This window comes from Alnus glutinosa, chromosome 1 (genome assembly GCF_958979055.1).
Source record: "Alnus glutinosa chromosome 1, dhAlnGlut1.1, whole genome shotgun sequence".
Classification (NCBI taxonomy): domain Eukaryota; kingdom Viridiplantae; phylum Streptophyta; class Magnoliopsida; order Fagales; family Betulaceae; genus Alnus; species Alnus glutinosa.
Genome location: NC_084886.1, coordinates 17,542,654 through 17,553,040, shown reverse-complemented (window position 1 = coordinate 17,553,040; position 10,387 = coordinate 17,542,654). Strand labels below are relative to the sequence as shown.

The 10,387-nt window shown below is 38.6% G+C and overlaps 3 protein-coding genes across 3 annotated transcripts in view; all 3 read right to left on the bottom strand.

The window, feature by feature from the left end:
• Positions 1-909: 909 nt before the first annotated feature.
• On the bottom strand, positions 910-3,344 carry LOC133875559 (UDP-glycosyltransferase 74F2-like). The gene is made up of 2 exons (XM_062313733.1): positions 2,548-3,344; positions 910-1,730 (listed from the first exon to the last, which is right to left on the bottom strand). Exons 1-2 carry the CDS (start codon positions 3,190-3,192, stop codon positions 1,002-1,004), a joined length of 1,374 nt encoding a protein of 457 aa, XP_062169717.1. The 5' UTR covers positions 3,193-3,344; the 3' UTR covers positions 910-1,001.
• A 2,671-nt stretch (positions 3,345-6,015) lies between these two features.
• Positions 6,016-8,881, bottom strand: LOC133880168 (formin-like protein 14). The gene is made up of 4 exons (XM_062319098.1): positions 8,002-8,881; positions 7,441-7,567; positions 6,300-6,371; positions 6,016-6,126 (listed from the first exon to the last, which is right to left on the bottom strand). The coding sequence occupies exons 1-4, from the start codon at positions 8,355-8,357 to the stop codon at positions 6,016-6,018; spliced, it is 666 nt and encodes a 221-aa protein (XP_062175082.1). The 5' UTR covers positions 8,358-8,881.
• Positions 8,882-9,021: 140 nt separating this feature from the next.
• Positions 9,022-10,387, bottom strand: part of LOC133875549 (UDP-glycosyltransferase 74F2-like) — a 2,322-nt gene continuing 956 nt past the window's right edge. Inside the window, exon 2 of the mRNA XM_062313721.1 lies at positions 9,022-9,809. Within this exon, the coding sequence (XP_062169705.1) occupies positions 9,081-9,809 (729 nt within the window). The 3' untranslated portion in view covers positions 9,022-9,080. The remainder of the gene's footprint in view (positions 9,810-10,387) is intronic.

Below are 10,387 nucleotides of genomic sequence, written 5' to 3'. Positions count from 1 at the left end.
TAAAAAAAAATTAAATGATATAGAAAAAGAATAAGTAATGATCAGATGTAGAGTGCATAACAAGTAGCTTTGGTTAGCTATTTTGTATAGTAATGCATGTAGAGAATCTATTGTGAATACGTATGTTATTTTGTAGAATACTTTGAGATGGCTTGCTTGAATTTGTTGACAGAGTATATGGTAATTGATACGAACCAACTAATAACAAATTAAACATAAGAAATGATAAATTGAGAAGTTTCGTAAAAAGAACCTGAACCTTTAGGTTCGTAAAAAGAACTTACTCTTTTAAATTCATAGAGGGAACCTAAATTTTTTGGCAAACACAAGGTTTGAAGATAATAATCAACCATACATTATTCTTATAGTTCTCCTTTAAAAAGAAGAACAATGTATAGATCACTACCAGCCAATTATACGAGATATCAATTAGGTCTTGACTTTTAGAGCTAACTCTAATTTTAGTAAGGAAAGAATCTATATTAGACATCTCTTCCAATATAGATTCTTTCCTTACTGGAAGATCTACTCGTTATAGCACAGAGACCTGCACAACCTTGATAACAAAAATATCATAGGAACAAAGACAAGGGAATGATTATAATGACGAGGGAATGCTAGAACTCATTTTAGTGTTTTTCTGGTGTCCATCTGGAATGACATAAATGTAATAAAAAATTATATCTATGTCCTTTTGGATGACATGGATACAATTTTTTAATTTTTTTTATTACATTTATGTCATTTCAAAAAGACACTAGAAGAAACTATAACATTCCTTTATAATGAGTACAATCGATGGCGGGATGATCGTCTCCGCCTTTGTCTAATCTTTGCCAATGTGCCATAACCAAGGTCAGACAAAAAGAAAGAAAAAGGTTACGCTCACATAATTATATCATGATCGAGTTAAAATAATAAAATTATTAAATTCAAATAACATTTCCTTACTAAACAAATTTTATTTAGATGAAATATTAAACTTTTCAAAAGGAAACTAACTAGGGTTTTATCAATTTAGAAACAAATTCATCAATGTTGTTGTCTGAAGTGCCACCCTCACTTACTGCCTCAATAGCCAAACCCCTCCATTTCTTGGCATTCTCCTTCATTTCTTTTCCTCTCTCTCCCTCCATTACTTCCCTAATGCATGACTGAATCTCTGCTCTTCCCACAACGCCATTCTCATCATCCTTAACCCTAATTCCCACCTTCCACACATCCTGAACAAACTTGGCATTTGTGGTTTGATCTGCCCATTGTGGCATCACCACCAATGGAACTCCCAAGCTCAATGCCTCAAGGGTTGAATTCCACCCGCCGTGCGTCAAAAAGCACCCAACGGCCTTACTCGATAGCACTTCCACTTGGGGGCTCCATTTCACCACCAAGCCCTTATCGCCGGCTATTTCTTCCACAAAATTTTCCGGAAGCTTTTCTTCCTCTGAATCCTTCACCACCCACAAGAAATAGAATTTGCCTCCTTTTAAAGCAAACGCCAGTTCCTCCATTTGCTTGTTGCTTAAACTGGCCAAGCTGCCAAAGGACACATAAATAACAGATCCTGCTGGCTTAGTATTGAGCCAGTTAGTGCAAACGGACAAGTCGTCTGATGTGAAAAGGTTAAGCCCATAATCATTGTCATTTTCCACACGGTTGTCCAAGTAGAAAGATGGAACTGTTGGCCCAATTGTCAATGTTGGACACACTTTTGACATCGAATCCACGACCTGTAATGGTAAAACACAATATTTTCCACCTTTCATCAGTACATAGTTAGGTAATCACTATAGCTAGCACACTATAGTTTAATTATTCCATGCGTGTCTTATTTTGCTGTTGGACGTATTGAAGCAAAGTTTGAGTAAATAAGGGTTAAATACCTTACACACATTTGTGGTTTAAAAATTTTATTTTTGTCCCCTCAGTTTTTATTTTGATCATAAATAAGAGACACGTGTTATGAAAAAAAGACGGAAATAATATTTCTGTTCATTTTTTCGTCCAAAACTAACTCCCATCTTGTCATCTTACACATGTTAGAGTACCTATGCAACACTTGTCTCCAAAGTCATGCCAGCGCTGATATGGTTACTATATATATATAGATATATTTTTTTTTATTTCAAGGACTTAAAAAGAAAATAAAATTTTAGGGGTGTCTGAGCCACCCCTTTGGGCCACATGCCACCCTCATTTTGGCCAAGGGAAGCCACCCGCAACCAGTTTTGCCCTTGGGGGTGTTTCGGCCATCCCCAAGGGTCAAAGTGAAAAAAATGTAGAAGAAGAAGAGGTTTTGGCCCATGAAGATAGCCGAATCAGCCAAATCACCCCTAAGAGTCACGAGGGTGATTGAGCCACCCTTGGAATATACTGCATGTATAGCTCTGTATATATTTTTACATATATATATTGTTAATATTCAAATATTTATGGTGAAATCAAAGTACTAATAGAAATCGAGCCAACGATCTGTTAAGTTCAATTCCAGAAGATTTCCAAGTAAATTCATAAAACTGAAAAGATGCTATATATAACCAAACCCACCTCAACGTCCAGCTTGTAGAAGGTGTTGACAAGAACCCAATCAGCTTTGTCGATGTTGGAAAATTGATTTAGCAGCATCTCAAAGTAAGCCGGATACGAGCCAGACACACAAATGAAAGATGGCGTGTCTTCAAGCTCAAGCAACGGTAGACCAGGAATTGAGATGGGTGTGGAAGAAATTGGGAGCTTCAGTAATCCATGATGCACATAATAGTATATGAAATTAACAGCACAAGTTTGAGTAAAGAAAGCGGCTCCAACTAAGCCAAACTTTTTGGCTACCTCCAAACCCCAAGGCAAGAAGGGATCATATATTATGCAGTCAACAGGGTTTGCAGTGTCTTTGTACTTGATAATGAGGTCCGCTAGGGACTTTGAGCCGATGGCTTCCATTCGAGCGAGATACGAGGGGATGCTCTCAGCTTGGGCAAATCCGCCTTCATCGTAGCCGTCGGATATTGTGTCAAATTGGACGGATTCTGATGGTTGGGGCTGCATGGAGTTGTTGATGAAGAGTGTGATGGCGAGTGTAGCTTTAACCCCTTTGGAGGCCAATCGCTTGGAGAATTGGAGCAATGGGTTTATGTGGCCTTGCGTTGGATAAGGCAGCGCCAAGACATGGGCTCGATGTGCTTTCCCTTCCATCTCTCTCTCTCTCTCTCTCTCTCGAGCTTACCTACTTCTCTTCATCTCATACATGCATGCCGTCTCTAATTTATAGAAAGAGGCAATTGAATTGCATGACTGGTAGGTTTTTTCTCCTACAGAGGACGAAAATATGATATATGAAAATAAGAGGCTGGAAGGTATCGATCTACGTGCCCTCTATCTTTATTAACAGAACTCCATTTTTTTTTTTTTTACTCGATCTCTCTTTTATGAACTGGATGTAGTCAACCGTACCGATCACAATAGATCACTGATGATGTCAGCTGGAGAAGAATAGAACCCACCACGATAGCGTGGAGGGTGTGTTTGCACTGTTTGGAAAGGAAAATATTACCCATCTCAATTTTTTTTTTTTAAATGTAATTTTTCAATAATGTATCACAATTTCATAAGGTTTATTATTTTGAAAAATATGTCATAATCTTATGGGATTATGACTTATCATTTGGAAATAAGATTTTGATTTTTTTTTTTTGAGAAGTAGCATTTCTCGTTTGGCAAATAGTTGTGTTATGAAATTTTTATTTAAATAGTAATAAGAAGTGATTGATGTGATATAAAATATAAAAAATATTAATTATTTTATAAAAAAGTGAAAAAAAAAAATTGTTTTAAAGTGGGTTATTTTTATTTGAATAATAATAAAAAATGATTGTATAATATAAAAAGTGAAAAAAGAAAAAAGAAAAAAAGATGAGTTGAAATGTCTTGGATTGAATTTTTTTTTTTTTAGAAGCAAAAAGACAAAAAAATAGAGAGGAAGACGAGAGTATTGCCAAATACTAGGGTGGGCAATTCGGGTTCACGGGTCGGGTTCGTGTCAACCCGACCGACCCGATTACACAATCGGGTTCGACACGAACCCGACTCGATTGTTAATCGGGTCGAAAACTCAAACTCGAACACGACCCATGAATTAATCGAGTTACCCGAACACAACCCGGGTAACCCGTTGTGAAGAAGAAGAAGAAGAAAGAATCCGAAGAAAGAAGAGACGGTAGCCGCATCTATGAATCCAGAACCGCACAAATGCCCAATTCTTAGAAGGCAATTACAAATAACCAAATTATATAAATAAAAATAGTATACCAGAAAGCTTTACGCTACTGGTAGCATTGGACCACTGGTGGGATTACTCGACGGCGTGTCCAGACTCCAAATAAATTTCTTGGTCGGTGAATCGATCCGTCCATATCTTCGGCCTTGGAACTCATTTCCAAATTCTACAACGCCGATTGCCCCCTTTGCCGCACACCGCCACTCTATTCCGCTGCTGGTAGCACTGGTGGCTGTGTGTGTGACTCTGTGAGAGCCGTGAGCATCGTCGCCGTCAAGGGCTCGTGGGCGTGGTTGCGAGAACGGTGGGTGAAGTGTGAACAATCAGACCGAACGAGTGAAAGAATTAGAAAGACAAAGTGAAAGTGCGGCACTGCGGCTAGGGTTCGTTTCAGAGTTTCTTGAATTTTTTTTTTTTTTTTTTTTTTTTTCTTTTATTCGTGTTATAATCGTGTTGGCGGGTCAACCCGCGGGTTGACCCGCCAGACACGATTGTAATCGGGTCAGAATCGGGTTGACCCGATTTCGACCCGAACCCGATTATAAAAACCCAAACCCTATTAAATCCTATTTTCTCGTGTCGTGTTCGTGTCGGATTCGCGGGTCGTGTCAAAAATTGCCAACCCTACCAAATACACTCTAGTCTCTGTAGCCATCGATGGTTACATCCAAAGTAATGCTATATATGAAGCCTTACGTACGTACTATTGCTATATCTTAGCTAGCTATTGCTTTCAATTCATAAATTTAGGTAACCCTTTCCTTTTTCTTTTTCTTTTTTCTTTTTTTTTTTTTTAATTTTTTAATTTTTAATTTTTATACATAAAAAAAATTACATAATAAAAGGAAATTACAACAACAAGAGCTAGATAATCCAAAATAAAAAATAGAAATGTAAGTACGTGATGACAATACTTCCAAAGATGCGGACAAATGATTCTTGACACGGATGCCAATAATCTAAGCCACTAATAAAGATGGTTTGTGGTGTAAAAAGAGTTTTAAAGACCTAAACATCGAAAGAAAGATAAACATAGAAAAGTTGCAAAAAGAAAATCCCAAAAATACAAAGAAAATAAAAACAAATACAGTAACATAAACAACAACATAGATCCGGTGGAGGAGAGGGACTAGGAGCTGTTAGAGGTGGTGCGTAAAGGCCACGTGCTGCCCCTAGAAAGCCTCTCTCCAATGGGTATCGCAGGGAACCGTCGAAAACCGGGGTGCGTGGCTACCACGCCCCGGAAAGGGAGACAAACTCCCTGGCACATGCATGCCACGCTCAGATGCGTGGTCGGTAGATGAAAACGCGACAACCGTTTGTGGAAGCAGAAGACACAGGCGAACCCACTGGTGAGACGTGTGTTGTGCAATATTGGATGGAGTAGTATACGTAAACCTAGATCCAAAGATTTCGATCTTACAACCTATTCAAAAATCACAGAAAACATGGTGGAGGAAGATGGTGTAAGCTGGTGAACTTTATGTTGTGGAGACGGAAATCATAAAAAGCAAATAAATTGCCTCTGATGAGGCGGATAGGGCTAGAAAGAGTTCTAGCATGATAGGGACCTCGTAGGAGGCATAAGCAACGGGAAAAAGGAGGAAAAGATGAGAAAAAATGAAGAGAAAAGGGGGGAGGAAAGCTTTTGGCTTCCCTCCCATGACTTTTGGTGCAGGAGGGAGAGCAGTGGTTTGTACAAGTTCATTCATCTGAGAAAATCCCTTGCCTATATTATTACATTATGCTAACACACAATCAAGGTTAGCTGAATGCTCAACGGTAAGACCATGCAATGTTGTCAATAGATGACAAAGTTTAGACATCACTTTGAAAAACTTTGACATTGATGTCTTCAAGAGCATGTGCAAAAAAAACTAAGTCAGTGACAATTCTAATTTCACATTTCCAGTGTGATACATTCACAAAGAATCCCATGAGACCAAAAATCAAAACTATTCCCTCAATTGTCAAATTGTATTGAAGTTAGTTGAACATGTAGCATGAGTAAAAGAAAGAAACTTACAATCATATCTGGCAAAGGAATTTTTATTTTTGAGAGCATTATTTCACAATTATACGCTCTACGCAAGTCAACCTGACAGAGAGAAACACAGCATAAAAAACTTGAGTTTTAGATACATATAATATAACAGATCACAATAGCACCACATTTGGTAGAAACATTTACATAACAAAGGTAGAGAGAATAAAAAATGTCCTGCACCATTTATGTATTGTTGATAGAGACATTTAGAAACTAACTTCAGCAATAGTTGGCCAAAAAAAATGTCCAGTATACCATTTATAAAAGATGTTGATGTATATTTGCCATAAATTAAAAATTAAAAATAAATAAATAAATAAACAAAAAAGAGAAAAAGAAAAGGATTAACAAATTAAATTTCTCATGGTAAAAGCACCAGTGCATCTCTAAATTTTTGTGCAGTCAAAATCAACTTGTGATGTAGTGCCACTAAATAAAACATGCTTAAAAGATAGGACCTCCTGAGATTCCAATGTCGTAATAATAGCAACAGTAATAAAACTTCAATGTTGCAAAATGCTACAAGTGGCAGAGTTGAATCATAAATTTATTTTGAGTGATAACCGCTTATTCCTTCCATATAACAGAATCATTCTTTTTGGTACACATTTGGATGCTAATCAACCAAAGTCCTGATATCTTCCTACAGTGATTTTAATTCAGGCAGAGAAAAACCTTAGGTTGCCCTACAATGGATCATATATTGATCAGTTGGGGATCACGGTGTGCCAGTGTAACTAAAATATGCCTCCTTGTGAGGTGCTTTAGGCAAATATTCATCAAGTGTTAACAGAGTTAGGCAGTTTAGTATCTCAAAGTTGAGCCATCCACCAACAAAATCAGAGATTTTCATATGATTGTTTATTTCATCTTTCCCAAGGATTTGTCTAATTGTTAATTAGCACCTAATAATAGAGCTGTCATAATTCGAAAAAAAAAAAAAAAAAAATCTCTGTACAGATATCTTCAGGATCATTTATAACTGAATAAAACTATAAAATAGAAAGCATGTATCTTCCAATGTTTGTCTGAGTGTTTCCAGCACCAAACCATATGTAATACATACAATAGTGAGACAAAGACAGAGAGTGAAGGTTTGTGGGGGGGGGGGGTTGCTTACCAGTTGCACTTTCTCAGGTTTGTTCATGTTAGAACCACGTCGACCTCCACCTTTAGTGCCACTCCCATCCGTAGCAGAGGCAGCTGAGAACAGACTCTCAAGCTCTGAAATATCTATTTCAGGGGCACTAACAAAAACTTTCAATGATATATCAGAAGTGTTATAAGAACAAAACCGCACCTACCCACACACACACCCTCCTGGAGAGAGAGGAGTAGGAGAAAACAAAACACAACAAAAGGGAAAATTACAGAAGCAAATCAACTGAAAACACCAGAGAACATAGTATCATTCAGAAAAGGAGGAAGTAAAAGGAAACTGTGTAAAAAAAGGTAGAATGGCTGCTCTAAAGTTGATTTTCAATTAACTTGCTCAGCCTTTAATTTGAATGAAAGTATTATTCATATCGACGAGTGCCATTATCATTTAGTATACTGAACCTAAACATTTGATTAATGCTTATAAAATAGTTCCTTGAAAATGCACAAGTTACTTTAGCGTCTTGAAAAAGCTATCAGATGGAACATATAATATCTTTATACAAGTTCTAAATGAACACACCTTGACTGATTTTCCTGTTTTTGAGAATCAGCCCATAAACTCCCTTGCATCGCACGAGTAACTTTTATCCAGTGTAGGGGCTTTAGTGAAGATTTCTTAGGGGCAAGAGTAGTGCTACCAGCACCTCGACCTCTTCCAAGACTTGATGGCCCCGAAGAAGCTTTCACCTTACCAACTAACGGAGGTGGTGGCGGTAGTGCATTAGAGCCTTTAGCTCTAGGAGGCGGGGGAGGAGCTGGTGTTGCACCACGACTTGGTGGTGTAGGAGCACCAGGAAACTGGTGGTGGAGGAGGCACAATTGAACCTGGCCGTGCAGGTCCTGGAGGTGGTGGAGGTGGTGGTGGCCGACAAACATTACCAGGGTTCCCACTTGTTAGAGGTGGAGGTGGTGGAGGCGGTACCCCACGAACAGAAGTAGGATTAGATGTTGAACACGAAGGGGACAGTTTTGGCATCGGAGGTGGTGGCGGTGGTGGTTGAAATTTGTTAATTGCACTTCCTGAGGATGGTGGTGGCGGTGGCAGTGGGGGCGGTGGGGGTGGCACAAAAGATTGTTGACTAGGGGGAGGTGAAGGGGCTAGTGGTGCAACCTTAGATGAATTGAAAGGGGGCGGCGGTGGGGGTGGAGGAGGTGGTGTAGAAGAAGCTTTATGTGAGAGACTAGGAGGTGGAGGAGGGGGTGGAGGAGGAGGTAAATAACCCCTATTGGAAGTGGCAGGGGGAGGCATTAGAGGATCTCTTATAATGAGTACAACCAGTTTTATTACAATTTTGGATGACATGGATACAATTTTTTAATTTTTTTTATTACATTTATGTCATTTCAAAAAGACACTAGAAGAAACTATAACATTCTTTTATAATGAGTACAATCGATGGCCGGATGATCGTCTCCGCCTTTGTCTAATTTGTGCCAATGTGCCATAACCAAGGTCAGACAAAAAGAAAGAAAAAGGTTACACTCACATAATTATATCATGATCGAGTTAAGATAATAAAATTATTAAATTCAAATAACATTTCCTTACTAAACAAATTTTATTTAGATGAAATATTTAACTTTGCAAAAGGAAACTAACTAGGGTTTTATCAATTTAGAAACAAATTCATCAATGTTGTTGTCTGAAGTGCCACCCTCACTTACTGCCTCAATAGCCAAACCCCTCCATTTCTTGGCATTCTCCTTCATTTCTTTTCCTCTCTCTCCCTCCATTACTTCCCTAATGCATGACTGAATCTCTGCTCTTCCCACAACGCCATTCTCATCATCCTTAACCCTAATTCCCACCTTCCACACATCCTGAACAAACTTGGCATTTGTGGTTTGATCTGTCCATTGTGGCATCACCACCAATGGAACTCCCAAGCTCAATGCCTCAAGGCTTGAATTCCACCCGCCGTGCGTCAAAAAGCACCCAACGGCCTTACTCGATAGCACTTCCACTTGGGGGCTCCATTTCACCACCAAGCCCTTTTCGACGGCTATTTCTTCCACAAAATTTTCCGGAAGCTTTTCTTCCTCTGAATCCTTCACCACCCACAAGAAATAGAATTTGCCTCCTTTTAAAGCAAACGCCAGTTCCTCCATTTGCTTGTCGCTTAAACTGGCCAAGCTGCCAAAGGACACATAAATAACAGATCCTGCTGGCTTAGTATTGAGCCAGTTAGTGCAAACGGACAAGTAGTCTGATTTGAAAAGGTTAAGCCCATAATCATTGTCATTTTCCACACGGTTGTCCAAGTAGAAAGATGGAACTGTTGGCCCAATTGTCAATGTTGGACACACTTTTGACATCGAATCCACGACCTGTAATGGTAAAACACAATATTTTCCACCTTTCATCAGCACATAGTTAGGTAATCACTATAGCTAGCACACTATAGTTTAATTATTCCATGCGTGTCTTATTTTGCTGTTGGACGTATTGAAGCAAAGTTTCATGTAAATAAGGGTTAAATACCTTACACACATTTGTGGTTTAAAAATTTTATTTTTGTCCCCTCAGTTTTTATTTTGATCATAAATAAGAGACACATGTGTTATTAAAAAAAGACGGAAATGATATTTCTGTTCATTTTTTCGTCCAAAACTAACTTCCATCTTGTCATCCTACACGTGTTAGAATACCTATGCGACACCTGTCTCCAAAGTCATGCCAGCGCTGATATGGCTACTATATATATATATATTTTATTTTATTTCAAGGACTTAAAAAGAAAATAAAATTTTAGGGGTGTCTGAGCCACCCCTTTGGGCCACATGCCACCCTCATTTTGGCCAAGAGAAGCCACCCGCAACCAGTTTTGCCCTTGGGGGTGTTTTGGCCATCCCCAAAAGTCAAAGCGAAAAAAATGTAGAAGAAGAAGAGATTTTGGCGCATGAAG

Bases quoted from the DNA above. Each gene is read 5' to 3' on its own strand.
- LOC133875559 (XM_062313733.1), bottom strand. From the start codon at position 3,192: ATGGAAGGGAAAGCACATCGAGCCCATGTCTTGGCGCTGCCTTATCCA. The intron at 1,731-2,547 runs GTGGGTTTGGTT...TTACCATTACAG, and splicing joins TCTACAAGCTGGACGTTGAG to GTCGTGGATTCGATGTCAAA.
- LOC133880168 (XM_062319098.1), bottom strand. From the start codon at position 8,357: ATGTTTGTCGGCCACCACCACCTCCACCACCTCCAGGACCTGCACGGC. The intron at 7,568-8,001 runs GTGTGTTCATTT...AGTTTTTGTTAG, and splicing joins AAACAGGAAAATCAGTCAAG to TGCCCCTGAAATAGATATTT. The intron at 6,127-6,299 runs GTAAGTTTCTTT...ATGCTCTTGAAG, and splicing joins TTCCTTTGCCAGATATGATT to ACATCAATGTCAAAGTTTTT.